Source organism: Arvicola amphibius, chromosome 2 (assembly GCF_903992535.2).
Source record: "Arvicola amphibius chromosome 2, mArvAmp1.2, whole genome shotgun sequence".
In the NCBI taxonomy this organism is placed as follows: Eukaryota; Metazoa; Chordata; class Mammalia; order Rodentia; family Cricetidae; genus Arvicola; species Arvicola amphibius.
The window spans coordinates 171,200,372-171,220,187 of NC_052048.2; the positions used below are offsets into that span (position 1 = coordinate 171,200,372).

General features: G+C 41.5%; 1 protein-coding gene across 8 annotated transcripts in view; it reads right to left on the bottom strand.

Moving 5' to 3' along the window:
* Cadps2 (calcium dependent secretion activator 2) overlaps positions 1-18,615 on the bottom strand; it is a 510,179-nt gene extending 491,564 nt beyond the window's left edge. For 3 of the 8 annotated variants that reach the window (XM_038320980.1, XM_038320977.1, XM_038320976.1), the window contains exon 1: positions 17,933-18,612. In XM_038320980.1, the coding sequence (XP_038176908.1) occupies positions 17,933-18,280 (348 nt within the window). In that variant the 5' untranslated portion in view covers positions 18,281-18,612. Of the gene's footprint in view, positions 1-17,932 lie in introns of all 8 variants that reach the window. The other 5 variants (XM_038320981.1, XM_038320973.1, XM_038320974.1 and 2 more) reach the window with 4 other exon arrangements.
* Between the last annotated feature and the right edge of the window lie 1,201 nt (positions 18,616-19,816).

The following is a 19,816-nucleotide window of genomic DNA, read 5'->3' on the forward strand; positions in this document are numbered from 1 at the left end:
GCTGTCTATAAAGTGCTTGCCTAGTAAGCATGAGGACCTGAATTTAGTTTTCAAAACTCATGTTTAAAAGCCAGGGTCACTTGCACACATTTATAATCCTAGCATTGGGGAGGTGGAGATAGGAGAATCTGGCTTGGTAGCCAGCCAGCCTAGCTAAATCATCCAGCTCCAGGCCAATGAGAGATCCTCATCCAAACAACCAGGGGAATGGGTGCTGAGAAACAATAGCCAAGGTAGAACTAACTTCAGCACACATGTGTAAACTCATGAATACATAAGCACACACAATGGGGTGGGGGTCAGAGGGAAGGGTGAATTAACTGTTAAACATTAAAATTAAAGGAGCGGGAAAGGGGACTGTTTTACGAGTTTTACAGGGCTCAGATTTCTAAGAAAATGTGTGTGTGTGTATGTGTGTGTGTGTGTGTGTGTGTGTAACATTTTACCAGGATCATAGCACAATTTTGTCCCATTACTAATGGAATTTATGAACTTACGTGGTATTTAGTAACTACTCTGACATTCTATATCTCTTCCTAAGCAAACCGGTTTACCTGCTTCTATTCTTACCAACTAGAAACAGGTAACTAAACTTTCATGTACATTGTACATTATTATTCCATGGAATGACACTATTCATTCTCAGAGTTGACCAGTTTAGAATCTAAATCAGGTCAATTCCTAGTCCCAGTAAAAAAAAAAAAAATCATTTGCCACAGCCACATTCCATTCTAGTCCTCCTGGATCTCTCTGCAGTTTCTCAGAAAGAAAAAAATCATATTTATTCTACTGCAAGACATTTTGTACTTGCTTTTAGTACAGTCTTAACTACTCTCCTCACCTTCTCTAAGTAGCCCAATTTTTCACTTAATTCAAGTCCTGTTCAACAGCTACTAGCTTCCCCATGAGGTTCTTCCTGTCCATCCCTCTCCACATAGTAACGGGTGGCAAACTCTCTCACATCACTGTCTCGTTAAAGTGCATGCACATGTATGTGTGTTAATCCTTCATTACCTGTACTAACATCAGCTACCAAGAACCCACCTTGTCCACATCTACACAACAGTACCTAACATGATTCTTATCATAGAAAAGCTGTTCAAATAGTGCCTTGATAATGTTTGTTAAGATCAAAATACCTTGGGAATGTGGAGATGGCTTTGTGGGCAAATCATTTGTCACCCAAGACAAGGCTGAGAGTTCAGATCCCCAGAGCATACAGAAATGCCAGCAGAGTGTGTTAACTCCCTATAACTCCATTGCTTAGAAGAAGAGACAATCTGGGATATTAGATCCTAGTGACAAGCTGAGCTGTTAGACTAGCTGTCATCCGTGAACACTAGGTTTAAGTGAGAGACCCTTCCTTAATATCTAAGGGGTAAAGCAACGGAGGAAGACCCCTAACATCAACCTGTAGCCATTGAACATGCACACACATACCCAACCAATTTTTTTCCTGAATGTAACCATGATAAAATTTTAAAGAGGAAACTCTTTAAAGGTTTGTTTCATGCTAATTACTGAAACTCCATGCTTCCCAGAAACCATTTCATGTAATCTTCACAGCATCCCACTAACTAAAATAGATTACAACCTGGTTTGCCCAGGTTGATACATATTTGGGCATTTGCATAACATTTAATCTATGTTTGCTGTTGAAATTCACAACTGAAAGGAAAACAGCTAAACTTGGTGACTTTACATTAACATCAAAGATTTAGTCTTGCCAGAATCCTTGATGACCTTCGTCTGGATTAAATCACAACTGAAATCTATGATATAGCTAATTTTTAATTCACTATTACAAAACAAAACAAAAATATACACAGGTAGTTATACACAGTTACATTTATATATCTTTCCCCAGAAAATAATTCTTTATAAAGCCAAAACTTAGCAGTTAGGTGGCAGAACTCCTATCTGAAACCTTAAGCTGTTCACCAACTTAAGCAAGAAAGGCTGAATCAGTGTATAAAATAGACTATTTCAGAATGCCAGAATACAAAAGGGTGAGTTATTTATGAAGACTAAATTGAGTTGCTTGGGTCAATATTGGTAGGGTCATATTCACATCCATAAATCCAGTTACTATTTTCAATGCCTAGCTCACCTGATTTCTCCACAGCTCCTAGCTCTGACTTAACTTCCTCTGTCAAACAGATCTTTTATTTCTATGACACAGAACATCCTAACTTTCTTCTTCTGTGCCTGGCTATTCTTATTTCAATTCCCTTTGTCATCCCAGCCTCTTAGTCTACTCTAAAACATTTAAGGCTAGTCATTAAAATGTTGTTCCCGCTAGGCTATCTTTCCTCAGGCTATCTCATCCCAGTGCTTACTGCCAAGTACAAAACACCTGACCGCTCCCATTTAATTCTTGTACCCAAATCTCACCCCATCACTAAACATCTGACTTCCTGACATCTTCCTATTTGAAGGGCTATAAACTCAGCAACTTACCAAATGTGCATCAGCTTCTTATAATAATAATTATCATAGCAAATATAATTTCTCCCTCTCATATATCAACACATTAAAATGTAAAGGCAAAAAGAATCAAGTTTGAGCACAGGATTCTAAGAATTGATGACAGAAGTTAATGAGAATTCTTCTGGTGTTAAACACTTAAGACACATAACTTTAATTTTGCATAATTACTTAAATATTTGAAACTATCTCTCTGTCATTTCATAAATATATTGCTATAAAACAATGTTGTCATGTTTAAATAAATGGAAAACTCATTTCTTAGGAAGAAACTTTTAAAAAATTCTTTTTTGTGATTATGAAATATTACATCATTTCCCCATTGCTTTCCTTGCTCAAAAACCTCCCCTATACCCCTCCTTGCTCTCTTCCAAATACATGGCCTCTTTTTTCACTAATTGATGATATAGATATATAGATATATTCATAAATATGACCCTCTCAGTCTGTATAATGCTACTTATAAGTATGTTTTTAGGGTTCACCATTTAGTATCAGATAACAAACGGGTGTTTTCTTCCCTGCAGAAGACTCTTTCTCCAACTCTTCTCAGCATTCCACAGTTGCCTGCAGCTTTTGTGTAAGGTTGAGGCATTGTAGGCTTTCACCATCCACGTGAGCATGTCCACTGTTGTCCTCGTTCAGCTCAGAGACTTTATGGGTGTAGCTTGTGCAAGTCAAGGAGACAGAGTCGCCCAGCAAACTCCTTGTTCTTCTGACTCTGAAGAAGCCTCCAGCAGAAACTCCTTACTGGAAACATGTGAAGGAAACCTAAACTTTGTGAAACCAAAGACAAGGGATGACGGGCTTTCATCTCAACGCTCCTCCTCCTTCCAGTCCAGAGCACAAGCAGTCCTCCTGGTGAAGAACGCAAGGAAGCCATGTTGTAGGCTATGGTTGCCTTGTTGCATCTGGAATCCTTTCCCATGATATTCAGCATTTTTAAAACCTTTTTAACTGGAGCAGTACTTTGAGCTTTAGTCTTTTTTTTTTTTTTTTGCAGAGACCCAAATTAAGACTTATGTCTTTAAATAAAATTTTGAATCTGTTTCCCTAAAACTGAAGTGGTAAGAATGTAGGTTTTGTGGTAGCAGAAGGTCTTTTTTACCCACCTTCCATATAAAATAATTCCAAAGCGATACAGAAATACTCCTCTTCTCTTCTCCTCTCTCTCTCTCTCTCTCTCTCTCTCTCTCTCTCTCTCTCTCTCTCTCTGTGTGTGTGTGTGTGTGTGTGTGTTTAAAAGAGTAACATTTTGGAGAATAGACTACCTGATAAAATAGACCACTCAATTTCAAAGGAGCATTCACTAACTTTGTAACCGTAAAACAAAACCGGAGATAGATGTAGGCAGGCATGGTGTCTTGAAATAGCAATCCCAGCCCTAGAGTGACAGAACTGAGGAGACCCCTGGAGTTCCTTGGCCAACCAGTTCCATGAACTCACAAACCTCAAGCCAATAAAAGACCCTGTCTCAAAAATCAACACGCTAGGTCTTCTTCACATGTTATGGTTGTGTAACTTAGTTCCTGTGGGACTCATGAAAGAGTGTATGTGATACCCATTGATATCTTCTAGCCTCCCTCCACGTACTCAGGCAAACGTGTATGCACATCAGTACACAAACACACACACAAACCCACGCATATATGCACACACACAAAAATTAGGCATAGCAAACCTTGTGGAGCCATGACAAGACATAAAGTACTTGCTGTGCAAATTTAAGGACGTGAGTTCGGATCCCCAAATCCCACATAAAAAGCTAAGTGTGCTGGAAGGTGTCCTAACCCCAGTAACCCACAGCCATAAAGGCTGGGTGGGGGAGTAAATTGGAAGAGACAGGGATAAGCAGACTTGAAGGACTCACTGCCCAATCAATCTAGATAAATGGGAGAGTGACGGGTTCAGCGAAGAGACCCTATTTCAAAAAGTAAGGTGAAGAGCAAGGCCACCCTCTGTTTCTCTCTGGCCTCCACATACATGTTCATGTACATACACACATACAAACATGCACACACATGCATACACACACACACACCAATAATACACTATTATATAAAGGTAACTTAAAGTTATCGATACACAAATATATGAATTGCTCATATAATCATATTCTCTTGCAACATAACATTAAAATTCTAATACCAAAGAGAAAACAAAATTTCTTCAACCATTGCAATGCTTAATTTATCTCTCTATCTAGTTCAAGGAAAAATATCTGAAATAAGATGAAATATTTAAAATTAAAATAAGCTTTGCAATGTAACATGTAGATTGATGCAAGTCTATACATAGGGGTTGCTGCGGTATTAGTGTGAAATGTACTCCAGCTTCATGTGTTTGAACACATGGTCCCCAGCTGGTGGTGGAAGAGCATCACTGGAGGCAGGCTTCAGCATCATCACTGGAGGTAGGCTTCAGCACCATCACTGGAGGCAGGCTTCAGCACCATCACTGGAGGCAGGCTTCAGCATCATCACTGGAGGCAGGCTTCAGCACCATCACTGGAGGCAGGCTTCAGCACCATCACTGGAGGCAGGCTTCGGCATCACTGGAGGCAGGCTTCAGCACCATCACTGGAGGCAGGCTTCAGCACCATCACTGGAGGCAGGCTTCAGCACCATCACTGGAGGCAGGCTTCAGCACCATCACTGGAGGCAGGCTTCGGCATCACTGGAGGCAGGCTTCAGCACCATCACTGGAGGCAGGCTTCAGCATCATCACTGGAGGTAGGCTTCAGCACCATCACTGGAGGCAGGCTTCAGCATCACTGGAGGCAGGCTTCGGCATCACTGGAGGCAGGCTTCAGCACCATCACTGGAGGCAGGCTTTAGGTCTGAAACTCTAGTCCACTTCCTGTCCGATCTCCTTCATTGCTGTAGACACAATGTGACTAGCAATCTGATGTTCCTTACTGCTATGCTTTCTTCCGACCAACTGTCCTGCCACCCACCAATATATTTCTTAAATTGCAAGCCAAGATAAGCTTTTCCTTAAGCTTACTTTACCTAAGGTATTTTGATACAGCAATGAACAGATATCTAACAAAGAGATAAATTCATAACTTTGTTTTCATTAATTTACAACAAAGAAAAAAATCGGGAAAAATCATACTTTCATATCTCATCTTCCATCAGTTCCTACCAAAAAACAAAACAAAACAAAACAGCAACAAACAAAACAAGAACAGACCTATGCGAAATAAGAATAGAAACTACAGAATGGATAGAACCAGGTCTCTGTGGGTAGCAAAGGGAAAGGACTCACAAGAAAAACTGTAAATTGTTCAGTACATCACTGTGAGAACAGACGCCAAGTTTAAAAAGAAGATTAAGGGATTTGGATCCTACTACACATACTGGCTTTGGGGGGGGGGGGGGGGGGGTGCTGGCCTGTTTGGATGCTCACCTTCCTGGACCTGGATGGAGAGGGGAGGAACTTGGACTTCCCACAGGGCAGGGAACCCTTACTGCTCTCTGGATAGGAGAGGGAGGGGGAGGGGAAGGGGGAGGGGAGTAAATGGGAGGAGGGGAGGAGGCGGAAATTTTTAATAAAAAAAGAAGATTAAGGGTTACCACGGTAAGGTCTGGAACACTGATGAAGAAGAAGAAGAAGAGAACTTAGAATTCTACATTATATAATGAACTAGACTGAGAACAGGTGGAGGGTAGCAGGCAGGTTGCTTCCTCTCCCCACCAAGTACTTTGGTCCTTTCTTATCCTAATACTTCTGACTGTAACAAACTACACTGTATGTGAGGGTGGCTTCCACCAAGAATGTCCTGCTTTGGAGTCCACTTCAGAAAACCCCACAAACAAAAAACTAACTATGGTATATGAGAAACACTGCAGCTACATCTTGGTGGCAGTGACTGAGTTAACTGTTAAGACAAAGATAATCACATAAATCTGAGAACAAAGAAAGCCCAACGAACAGAACCCAAGACAGCTGCAAGACTGGAGAGTAATAATACTGACCAAGAGATTAACCCTTGGCAGACAGTTATGATCCATTACTAACAAAGCTATAGTAAGAGATGGACAGAGGTAGAGCTTCAACTGCCTGGCACAACCATCGGGCTATTGGAACCAGGGGGACATGCACACAGCCTTCCAATGGCTCAAAAACTGGGAGCTCAAGGAATTAACCAATATCACCAGAGATTCCCTCAGCTTTTGTCCAGTTTCTGCTACGGTCCTATGAAAACTCTAGACAATGGAGTTCAAAGGCATTTTCATTTGTCAGCACCTCTTCCATTATCCAGATTTCTTTTTCTTAATTTCTCTTTTTTCCTCAACTACTCACTTCTCTAAAACTCTTCGTAAGCCTTACTTCTGCTTTGCGTACTGCTACTAGAGTCCAGATTCACCGTCCCAGACCTGTCTTTGGGTTGTTGATTATCAGTATCTGACAGCCTATGTCCCCGAGTCAAAGACAACTGGGCTGGGAAAGTTCTAGTCACTCTCAAACGCTTCGCCAATGTTTATTTTCATTGCGTGTGTGTGTGTGTTCTGTACAAGTTTATGTATGTGTATGTATATATGCAGTTACATGTAGAGGCTACAGCTGATGCCAGTGTCCCCACTTATTTCTTGAGACAGGGTCTTTCATTAAACTTTAAGCTTAGCAATTTGGTTAGAATGAGACTAGAAATCCCACTGGTCTTCCTGACTCTACCTCCGAAGCAATGGAATTAAGGATGGGTGCCATCACCTACCACATCCTGTTTTTACATGGATACCAAGGATCATGATTCAGGTCCTCACGCTTTGTGTGGCAAGCACTTTACCAATGGAGACGAGTCCACCACTCAATTAGCATTTTAAAAGAGGAAACATGGGTTTTTAATTAGTGGGACTGCATAGATGGTGCGGTGTTTAAGAGCACTGGCTGCTCTTACAGATTGAATTCCCAGCACCCACATGGGCAGCTCACAACAGTCTGTAAATCCAATGCTCTTTTCTGACCTAAGCAGACAAAATTTCCATCTCCATAAAAATAAACTTAAAAATAATAAATAAAGCCGATCTGGCAATGCACATCTATAACCTTTGCAACCCAGCACCAGATGCAGAAGCAGACGAGTCTCCGTGAGTTCAAGACAAACCTAAGTTTCCTGTCAGGCACAGCTACATAGCTAGAGTCAGCCAGAAGAATAGGAGGAGGCAGAGGAAAGAAAGCAAGTGAAAAACAAGTTCAACTCTATGGTAACACACTTTGAAATTCTAGAAATGGCCAATTTATAAAAATGAGCAATTACCATATTTGAATCTGGAACTGAGGAGAAATCTAATTAGGAAAAAAGAAAGACAAAAAATTTCAGTGGGTTCTGGATGTGGATAATGCAATTATTATAGCATTTGCATCCTAACAGACAGTACTTGAGAGCACACATACAATAAAATGTGTTTCATTGCTCATCACTATTTCTCCCAAACCTATGACTGTAAATTAGAAAATGATAGACCTTTCTCTTAAGAACATAAGTATAAAAACAAAAAATGAACGTATACCAAACTCAAAATCAAATCCTCTACAGGTAGAAATTACCCAGGAATTGAAGATTTGATTTCATGGAAAATATGTAATCTGACACATATAAACCAAACAGAAGCAATCCATAGTCTCTATGTATAAAAAAAAGAAATTTTATAGCATTCAAAATCAATTTTGGATGTTTTGTCTTATTAATGTAATAAAAATGAAAGGATAATTATTAAGAATAAAGAGTATCTATCCTAAAATTTTAGCCAGCAGTACACTCACTGGTAAACTACACAAAGTACTCCCTAGTAGAGCCACAGAGAGTAGGCTGGAAACTAATCCTAGTACTCTGGCCAATGAGATGTAAAATGGACGAGAGCCAGCTACTGCACCCAGCAAGCACACCCCATCAGCACCATTTTGCCCTGCCAGACAGAAACCCAGAAAGATCAATATTAAAGGAATCAACTGTGTGCCATCAATATGTACAATCAATATGACTAGTTAGAGCATTAAAAATTAAAGAGCTCCCTACTTCCCCATAATTAGATAAATAAATTATGGAGAATTATAGGCTACAATAATAAAAGCAAAGTATAAAACACTCAAAATATCACCATAATTATAAATGTGAGGGCTCCATAAAATCAAAATTTCAAAAGATTACAAAAACATGAAGATTGAGGGAAGTGGCATAGACTGAGCTCCTAGAAGACTGGATATAATGCAAGCATAGTTCCCAAAAAGGCTCAATTAGACGAGTTTAAAATGACAGCACTTCAAATGGAATATATACTAGCTTGCAATACCCTAAATATGCTACACCCAGCATCTCATTTAATCACAGGAGCAAATGAAGCAGCCAGGACCCACTGAGATGAAATGTGTTTATGCAGAGAATAACAGCAACTGGAAAAGTCAGGAAGGAAGGAAAGAACATGGAAGGTAATGAACTTTAGAAAAAGAAGTAAAAAACACTACCAGAAATTAAAACACATAGCAACTTTTCATCAAAATTAGTTAGCACTGTGACCAGGAAAAGCTACATTAATATATTGAAATAATTAACATGGAAAGAGAAATACATAAATTATATATATTTTTGTCATTAACTGAAGAAAGGATTTCCATTTATTTTATATTTTATAATGTACTCAGAGCACTAGATAATGTAAAACTCACATTGTAAGAACTGAATAAATGGTTTACGAAAAATTAATGAAACAATTAGTATGATTAACTAGTCCTTAAGATTTTAGTGATCAAAGGAGGGCTTAATCAAAATTAAGGCTGTAAAGACAGCATAGTTATTTTCTGTGGGGAAAAAAAAAAGCGAGGGAAATCTAACTTACCTACAACTTTTATCTCAGCGAGTAACTGAGCATGACTGAGGAATGGCTATTAAGGGAAATATCAATGCAAATCTACCCCAAAACAAGGTGAAAGGCAGATGGTATGAATCTCCCACATGGAGGAATGTCATCTTTAGTGCATGTTTTAACTAATAGGCAAACAAAACTCAGCAGAAAAAGATAGGAAAGAGTATTAGACCACAGGGGGTGGGGAGTCATCACCACATGTAATCAGAAAAGACCAAATTAAATTTCTTCGCAGAACTATGATGATATGATTGACCAAAATGGCCTTCAAGTCATTTAGACCTTTTGCCCCAGTAACATTTCCTTTGAAGAAATTCATCACCAACTTGAAGGTTACAGAATGAAAGCATATTTAAACCAAAGAGTTTACAAAGTTTTGCCATAACATTTACATAACCAAAGTAGACATTTGCGATGTTTTTGGTTTCTTCTGTTGTGTGTGGATGTTTTCTCTCCGCCCACATGCATTTCTCTCCCTCGCCCTCTCTGCTGGGAATTGAACCTACAGCCTTATGCATGCAAAGCAGCAGGTTCACCACAGCTGTAACTTCAGCGCCCATGATGCTTTACAGCGTAAGTTTTCCAAATGCAAATTAATGGTTACCCATCTACTGCACTCAAAGAAAAACAGGGGCTTCTGACTATTGTCTACCCAAAAAGTCAGAAGCTAAGATATGGTAGAAAAACACGAATTCACTCTTAAAACTTTTTCTTAATGTTTCTAATAGTTTTATTTCATAAGAATTACTTGAGAATATCTTCTATAACATACTTTTCTGAATATAGAAGACAGGCAAATTTTATTTCATTATTTTTATTTTTGAGATTCTAATGCAAATTACAATCTCTCTCCCTTTCCTTTCCTCCCTCAAAATGCTCCCATATACACCTCCTGCTCTCCTTCAAACGCATGGCTTCTTTTTTACTAATTGTTATTTAACGCATATATAACGTACATGTTCCTCAATATAAACTAATTAATCCACATAATGTTACTTCTATGTATGTTTCCAGGACTAGCCACTTGGCTCTAGACAACCAATTGATGAGCCCTTGCCCTCAGCTTTCCTGTTATCTAAAGGTGAGAGTTCTTGGGCTTTTTAACATCCACTTTGGCACATGCATTGGTACTGTTCTTGTTTAGCTCATTTTTAGGCAGCCATGTTAGTGAGATTTTATGTAGCAAGTGTCTTTACCTGTTGGGTGTAGCTTCTGGTACTACTAGGAGACAATCTTACAGCAAACCACCTGGTTATTTGGCTCTTTCAGGCTTCCTGCCCCTCTTCCACAATGTTCCCTGAGCCTTAGGTGTGGGAGTGTTTTGTAGATGTATCCACTGGGACTAGGCCCTCAACCACGCATTTTGATTGGCTGTGGTTTTCTGTAGTGGTCTCTGCCTGATGCAAAGAGAAGATTCCTTGATGAGGGGTGAAGACAACACTTATCTGTGATTATAAAAACAAATGCTGAGAGTGTGGTTAAGACGTATTCTGCTTTAGTAAATTAGTGGCAGTAGATTCTGCTACAATAGCCATGACCTCACTGAGTAGTTAGCCAAGTTTCCGGAAGGAAGCACGGTCACCTTCTTTCTGAGCAGGTCTTAAATCCAATTAGAGAGCTGTTGGTTACCACCAAGGTGTATAAAGCCACTACTTCAACCTTAGGGTTATCATGCTATGAAGGTTGTTGATATGGCTCACTTGAGTCAGGTAGATACAATTGTTTTGAGAAACATATGTATGACTGAAATGCACTACGCTGTTTTATAGAAGACTTTTGTGAAGTTTACTCTTTTAGGCATCACTTGATATCAACTCTACCATGAGATTTCATGATAATCTTCTTCTCAATGTCATTGGAAAAGAAAAATAACAATTAAGTTTACTTCACACCTGTTTCCATTATTCATTTTATGTTGTTGCTAGTGATCTCTCTATAGTTCTGTCATAAATTATAGCTGCTAATACAATTTATCAACCATAATAAACCTATTTAAAGACTTCAAAAGTCTAAATTACTGTACCATCTTTCCCATTGTACTAACTCAAAGAATTCCATATTATTTAGATGACCTTTTTGTTGGTGTTGCCTTTTACTTAATACAGAATGTAGGAGGAGAGAGTGAGCTGCTTGTTGGTTCCTGGCTGCTCAGCCCCGAAATAATCACACAGAAACTGTATTATTTAAATCACTACTTGGCCCATCAGCTCTAGCTTCTTATTGTCTATTACATATTAATTTAACCCATCTCCATTAATCTATGTATCGCCATGTGGCAGTGGCTTACCGGCAAAGTTTCGGCATGTCTGATTCTGGCTGCGGCTCCATGGCTTCTATCTGACTCTGCCTTCTGCCTTCCTTCAACCTTGCTATAGGCCAAGCCAATTTCTTTATTCATTAACCAATAAAAGCAACACATAGACAGAAGGACCTCCCACTCCGACAGAATACCCACTTTAATACAGTATTCTGATTAATGACAAATACTTTCACCTTGACTAAGTGAAAATAAACCATTTTTCCTGTAGCACTCTTTAGGACATTAGATCTCAACTTTGGCTGCACACTGAATTCACCAGGGAAGCCTAAAGACTAACTTCCCAATCTCTGAGACTAATTTATTTAGGCTGCAGTACCACCTGCATAATGGGATTTTTTAAAAAGCTCTCAAGGTGATTATAATATGCAGTCAAAGAGGAGAATTATAGATATTCCTTGAGGAGATAATAAATAAATCTTTAACCAATATGCAGGGGCTATAAGAAAAATGTTAATTATTTTGGACAACTCCACCATTTGATACTTGACTAGTCTTCACTCTAAAGAATACATGACTTGTGCCACCAATGTGCCTATGACTTGCAATCATAAGGTCCTCCCTGATGATGACAATACCATATGAGTACAATACCTTAAAATATCCCACTGGGGGAAAAGTCTCAATCGATTTGAACTCCATAAAAAAAAAAATGTACAAGAATTCAAGTGTGATTCCCCTTTCCATATTTCATAACCTGGGAGTCATCTTCCTCAACCTTTAAAGTTCATTCTTCTTTACTTGGTTTGAATTGGAATGGGGACATGCACACACGTGTGCATATGTCAAGTTACATGTGTAGAAATGCAAGGACAACCTGCAAAGATGACTTCTCCATGTGGGTCCCAGGGAGTTAACTCAGATTGTCAGAATCACTGACAGGTGTCTTTACCTGGGGACCTATCCAGAGGACCCAGCTTTCTCCATTTTCTTTGGAAATACTTCAATGACCTTATAGTGAGACTTGGCTGCTTATTTTCTGAGAGTACAAATACATGAAACTCTTAAAAGAAAAAGGAGACAAAAAAGGTAAAACACAATCCCAATACTTTATTTCATTTTACAAGCAGTCTTCAAACATCAAAATAAAGGATGATTACATTTTTGAAAGAAAGGGGCTCCAATACCACTTAATCCATTTGAGTTCTCATTAGCACAACTCATTCTACCAAATTAAACGCCGCTGCTGTGGTACCCGGACACCCTGTGGAGGATTAGATGAATCAGCTAAAGCAATAAGCATTTTTCTCTGAGATACCATTTCAAGTCCCGCCTGAGGTTTTTCTTTAATGTGTGGTTTCCCACTGGATCCCCAGAGGACAAGGTATTCCCTATTATTAAAAGCAGCAAACAGTGTAACCCATTCCTTTGGTATTTGCCTCACACCCTACTAAAACCAAAGGAGCACAAAGGATGAATGATTCAGGCTCTGTTTGAATACCACCAGATCTCCTGGAAACTACAGGAAAAAGAGAAAGCCAGACTGCCAGGGTTCACCACTGCCTTCTTGTCCCTCGGGTTTGATAACGGCATTGTGAAGGTTTCTATGAAGTCAGTTGTTCTGTGTCAATAGAGATTTCTGTTTTCAGAGCTTTCTTTGGGACACTTATAGGTCTCAAAACATGTTGAAGGGTACGAGTTCAGCAGAAAACTAGAAGATCTTTATATTTCCCTTTCATAGTATCTTTCCTCCATTCTATATCTCACTAATTATTTGAGACATACATTAAATCTGAGGCTTGCACATGCCAAACATTTACTAAATTCTATATGTCATGCACTATGTATGTTATGTATAGAGTATACTTATATACAGCATCAGGCCACAACTGTATCTCAATCCCCAAAAGTAAGGCAACACATCACTCAGGCAACAAGGTGCCACGCAAAAGAAAGATACCCTCTCAGCACCTGCAAACCTATTATTCATTTCTAACAAAGCTGGCTTCCCTGAGCTTGGTACCAGAAGACTGAAAATAAATAAATACAGAAAGGCCACCTGTTTCCAAAGGAGATAAAAGTGGTCATTTTGAATAAGTTGAATATGCCTATCTGAAGAGCATGGAGCTAAATGGGTTGCAGATTTGGGATTTTGAAAAATTTGCATACATATTACATCGTATCTTGGGGATGGGACTCAAGCGTAAACACAAAATGTATTCATGTTTTCTGCTCGCCTTATACACATAGGCCAAAAGTAATTGCTGACAATCTTTTTAGTTTGTAACCATGACTTATCAAATGAAGCAAGATATGAAAGGATCCACTTATAAATAACTAAAAAAAAAGTTTAAGATTTCTGAGCATTTCGGCCTGTGGAATATCAGATTATGGATGTTTTCTCTGAACTACAAAATTCAAATGAAAGATAGGCAAATAATCTCACCCAATATTGTATTCCTTCAAACCAGTCCTGCAAATCAGTGTTACCAAAGAAATTTCTGCAGCTTATTTATATAAATTTCTCAAACTTAGAACTATCAAGGGCTATACAAAATGCTGAGAAATGATTGTACGAAAGGTTTATTTCATAAAATGCACTGTGCATTATTTCAATGGCAAAGCAATTGGAAATGCATGAACACAGGCATAGAAGTCATGCGAAAAGTTATCAGGTAACATTTTTCATCTTTGAAATCCCCTTTTCCTTATTTCTAGTTAAAAACAAGAGTTGGCCATTTTCTCAACATGTTATATTCAATAATAAAAACAAAAATAAACCATGAAGTGGCTGAGCACAATCTTCCAGTTCCTGCTTGATCCAAGCTACCATCTCTTTAAACAGTGTTCCCTGTAAATAGTTGTGAATACAGACCTAACAGCAGAAACACATCTGTGAATAGCCTTCTATGGTGGCCAAAGGGTTTGTCTTAGTCTCCCCAACTTCTAACCACTAAGGACCCCATTTGCTAATTTTCCCTCTAGGCTCTCAACATTTTCTACATGTATGACAGGTGAAGACAGACCTTATTAAATACATGTGATTTGCTTGAGGATTTTTTTGTTTGTTTTGTTTACTGTTTTTCTAGCTATAACATTGATCTCTCCTTCAACCATCTAGAACTACCCAATGGCCGTGATTATTGATAGTTCTATAACGGAACGAAAACAATCAAGTCAATAAACACGAGGTGGTGTCAAGCAGTGTTTACTGCTAAAGCCATTTCATGGTGGCTGTTCGTCACTACACACGTCTGTCATGCATATAACCATGCATATATCCACTGAGTCAGTGGGACCACCTGGGACAGGGCTCTGTCACAGAAACAAACCAAAATCTAATCCAAGATTTTCTGTAAAAGCAGCAATAGTCACCGCCAGTCCGGAAAAGCATCAGCTGTTACTCCTCTGTGTTGATGTGTGCTAGTCAAAACCACAGCACAGATATTTCCACTGAAGGGAGTTTACTACTGTTTAACATTCTCAAATAGCTCACGCACACAGCCTCTTACGGGTTCTGTGGGATATTGTAGACAAGTGAAACCCTGTAGCTCAGCTCTGTTCCTAAAAGCCAAATAGCCCTACCAGTGAGAGGCTTTGACAACAAACCTAAGTCGTGGCCTCCAGGGTAAGGTTCTTATCTCTGTAATTCATTTTCTTCACTCACAGAATGAGGACCCTCTCAGACCTCAATTTCTGATCCTCTCAGTTCTCAAAGTTGGGAGAAATGAGAGAGCAGTGGAAAAACCATTTTATTGCCTGTTTGACTACAAAGAAGAAGAAGAAAAGTAGACAATGGATTAGTGACTGTGCAATCTTCATGTTACTTCTTTTATAAAAAAAAAACCAACTGTATAATTCAAGACTTAAAGTAAGTTTTGGCATTAATTGTTGGCTTGTGCATCAAATTCACATGAACACAGTTAAATTCCCATTTTATTTTTCTTAGGAGGAAACCTGACTGCCAAGAATTGCTCCAGCTCCCTTCAGCAATCTTAAAAAAAAAAAACAAAAAAAGTGGAGGAGCTTCTGAATAAGGTAAATGTTTAGGTTGTTTGTTACAGGACCTCCCCATTAAAAGATAAATACTAAAGTTCATCTGATTATGCTTGAGGGTCTCAATATTTAAAAACAAAAAGTCTAAGCATTCCAAATATTTTGCATAGAATGAATGCAGCCCTTTTCGCCTTTCATGAAACTGGGTTTATTTTAGTAATGACTGAGTAACATTACATCAACAGTTTCCTGAGTAGCGTTGTGAGTACACCTGTCTGCCAATTCAAATAACTGCTAGAGAAACATTCTGTTCAAACAGGAAGAGCCAGGAGAGCTGCATTATTTGACCAAACAAGGGAGAGTCCCTTCCTTAACAAACTGCAACAAGTATCCACAGCAGAAATGAGCCAGTCGGTAAATGGCTTTCCTCATAAGGAGTCTAAAGGAAACCACTCCAAATACAAATGGCCTCTTGATTTTTACCAGATAATAATTTGTACATATGAGCACACTAAAGCTAAGCTAAATGGAATGTGGAAGGTGAAATTAGACACTGGATGATGATCATGTACCCTGTATGGACTCCTACCACAACGGAGAAAACCCATGCTTAGTTTAAGAGGACTACGGAGATTGGCACTTGCAGAACCTACACAGATAATACAGACTCAACCCAAGCAGCACATGAGGATATACGGCCTCATGTAGGAGCGGAGCAGCAGGCTTGCCAAGCTGCAGGGCACTCACTCTTCCGCTGAGGAATGGTAGCTTTCATCATGCCCAGTGGCTTGGTGCTAGAAAATGCTCCTCTGACCTACTTCTCTCCATTGCATGAGGAGACGGCCTAGAGCTGGTTAGGTCTCTATCAATCCGACATTCTGTGAACTCCGTAGAGTGTTGGGCTACCTGAAGGGCTTCTGGGATTAGCCTTCAACAGTAAAGGAATGCACCAAAAGTACTCAAGAGGATGGTAGTTTCAGCATAGCTCATTTGCTTCGGATTTTTCAAAGTTAGGAAAAATGCTTTTTAAATATGTAATACAGTATTGTTAAGCTCGGGCAAATTCATAGTTGTCCACCCATCCCCAAACTCAATGAGTTGCACCCAGTAAACTATGCACAGCCTTTAACATGTCAAGCAGACTTCAATAATAATAATAATATAAAAACAAAGATTGGATAAATGTGGACAGAAGGGTTGCGGTCAGAGGCACGGGTGAGTGGAACGTGATAGGAAACTACTTTCTCTGGACTACGGCTTTATTTTAAAAGTCGATTCAAAAGGATCTGAAAGAAAAGGTTCCGGTGCTGAAGTTCCTATTTCAGTAAAACAAAAAAGGACTGTACATGTAGGTATGCTTTCTGCAAGCTCTGGTGTCGCTGGGTCCCCATACATGTCACAACCTAAGGGGACGCTTACAGATTCTTCAGAACCTTCCAAGTTCAGCATCCCCTTAAAAGGTTTCTGAGACAGTTTCTATTGCACACATTTATCCAGTGAAGGCGATTTCAGTCCCTTTGTGTATGGTACAGAATATCAGACTCCTAGGGTCCTGTTTTCAAACTAATCAAGGTAGCCATTTCATCTGACAGAACTTCCTTTAATGTGGGGAGAAAGAGTCATTCGCTAAGCATTTGCTCTAGTCCAGCTAGCATCACCAGTGGACTACATTAAGCCTGCCACGGTCTGGAATTACTTACCCACAGTCATTCTGGGTGCCTATCTTCCACGATGTTTGAATGCTACTACACTCTGCTTGTTTGGCAGCACAGGAAACGGAGCAATGTAACTTTGCTTTTAATTCACCAAAGAACATGTATAGTCCTTTGCCTGCGAGGAGATTTCTCTGTAATGGGAAAGTGTCCATGCTCCATCTGCCTCACCTAGCTACATGCTCCAGGCAAAACCCTGCTCCATGCACCCCCACAGCAACCCAAATTAAAGTTGTTGGGAGTTGCATCTAACCCTGTCCCAACCTAACCTGCCCAGGTGCAATTACTGCAGGGCCTGCAAGGTGCGGTCAGCGGTTCCATCCACGTCTTGCGGACGGTGAGGTGAAGCTGATAGCCCCTGCTAGCCCCTGCCAGTTCAGGCCAGCTCTGACCAGCTCCCACAGAGGTTAAAGACCAAAGCGCTCCCTCCTGCCCTAGACACCCCTCAAAGACTGCCTAAAATAGTGTCCGGCCCCTCGCAGAAGGGTGGCGGCAGGTGCCCGAGAGCTCTCCCAGGGAAAAAAAAAAACAAAAAACAAAAAACAACAACAACAAAAAAAACCTGGGGAGGGGAGGAGAAGTAGCCGCAGGAGGCTCCCGGTCCCGCCACTCACCTTCTGCTGCCTCCGGGCCATGTCGGTGGGCTGCTTGGCATTGAATGGGTACGCGATGCACCTCACCACGAAGACGTACAGCTGCAGGCGGATGCGCCGCTCCTGCTCCTCGTCCAGCTGCCGCTCGGGCTCATCTCGACCCTCGCTGAGCACCGAGGGACTCGGGCTCACGGGTCTAGCCGCTCCGCCGCCACCACCACCTCCGGAGCGCCCCGGCGCGTCCCGCCGCCCTTCCCGAGCCGTGGCCGGCGGCGCTCGCTGGGAGCCACCCGGCGCCACCAGCACCTCGCGGCTCTCCTCCTCCAGCCCCTCGTCCGACTCCTCCTCGCTGGAAGACGGGTCGAGCATGGTGCTGGCTGGGGCTCCTGGGCTCCTCGCCGAGCGCAGCTGTCCCCGCGGGTCCGCGGGAGCTTGGGTCCGTGCGCGGCGGCCGCAGAACGAAAGAGAAAGTGGCCCGGGCTTTCCGGACACGTCGAGTTCGGCGCCCGAGTGTTTGCCGCGGCCAGGACGCGGGGCGGGCGAGCGGAGCCGCGGGAGGCGAGAGGCGGAGTTAGCGCGGGGCGGCTCGGGGCGCCCGGGGAGCGCTCGCCCAGCCCAAGTCCGCCAGCCCGTGCGGGCCCCCCAGCCCCGCTGCCGACCCCCCGCAGCCCGCGCAGGTGAGGAACCTGTGGCGCCTCCAAAGCAACATGTGGAATGGAATGTCGAGGAGCGGCCGCGGGGCCGCGGAGTGCGCGTGCGCGCGCCGCCGCCACCGCCTGGGCCAGGCCGGTGCCCCGGAGCGCGCAGTTTGCAAGGGGCCAAAGGTTCAGAGCCCTTAGGACCCTTACCCCCGAATATCCATCATCCTGCAGGCTTTCTGTGGACGTGGTGGTGGGATAGGGGCAGAGAAGACAGTACCCCAGGAAGACAAGAGGGAGAGAGGTCCGGAGTTGCTGGGACCCGGTTCTGATACCCTTCGTGAAACCCGAGTGCTGAAAAGTGAGTCCCTGCCCTCCACCTCGAAGTATTCTTACCAGGAGACTCGAAATAAGTCTCTTTCCCTTCTCCAATGCGATGGAACTCTCTGCGAGAAGTCCAAATTGTAAACGTCACAGCATATGCATTAAAAGAAAAGTTGGGGGGGGGGGGTCATTTAAACTGGTATATATTCTTCTTTCTTGCAAACCCATGAGCATGTTAAATTTTATATTTGCGAACTGATACTCAGATTCAGAACAAAAACAGCTCAGTTGTTTCCTAGGTTGAGATAGGATTGACCCAAAACAGGGTGTATTGGGTAGACAGACATTCAACAAACATCTGAGAGCCGACCAGGGGTCCAGCTTTGTTCATGTGGAAGACACGAGCTGCGGAACACCACATGCAGCCTCTCTGCTTCCTGGCCTCAAGTGGGCGTCTAGTAGTTGTAGCTGCACCTGAAGCCTGTATCTCTGCAGAATTCTCAGTGCCAAAACTGTGTAGCAGTTTCTTTCTGTCTTTCTGTAACTTGTGTCCTGAACCCAGACAGAAGTAAAATGCAAAATAGGCATTCAACACAAGGAACAGTGTGCAGTGGCCACTCTGGCCAGGAGGGTGCAGATCTCAGGGGAAGTAACAAAAGAAAAATTAAGCAGCCACCACCAGCTTTGAGCTTCTTTGTCCAGTGGCCAAGTAGCAGTTTTGGGTTTCCCAGGCCATTTGGTAGTTAGATACACAGATGTTCCTTCTGCATCTGAGGATGTTTTCCCTTGATGAAGGAAAAAGGAAACATTTACTCCTAAGGAGCCTTCTGTATGTGTTAACCCTTTACTGGTCCCTTAGTAATAGAAGGTCTTTGCCAAAGGCCTGCCTGCTAGCTGATGGTCGATGCTAAGGAAAAATATAGCTTATAATTGATGAATTTAA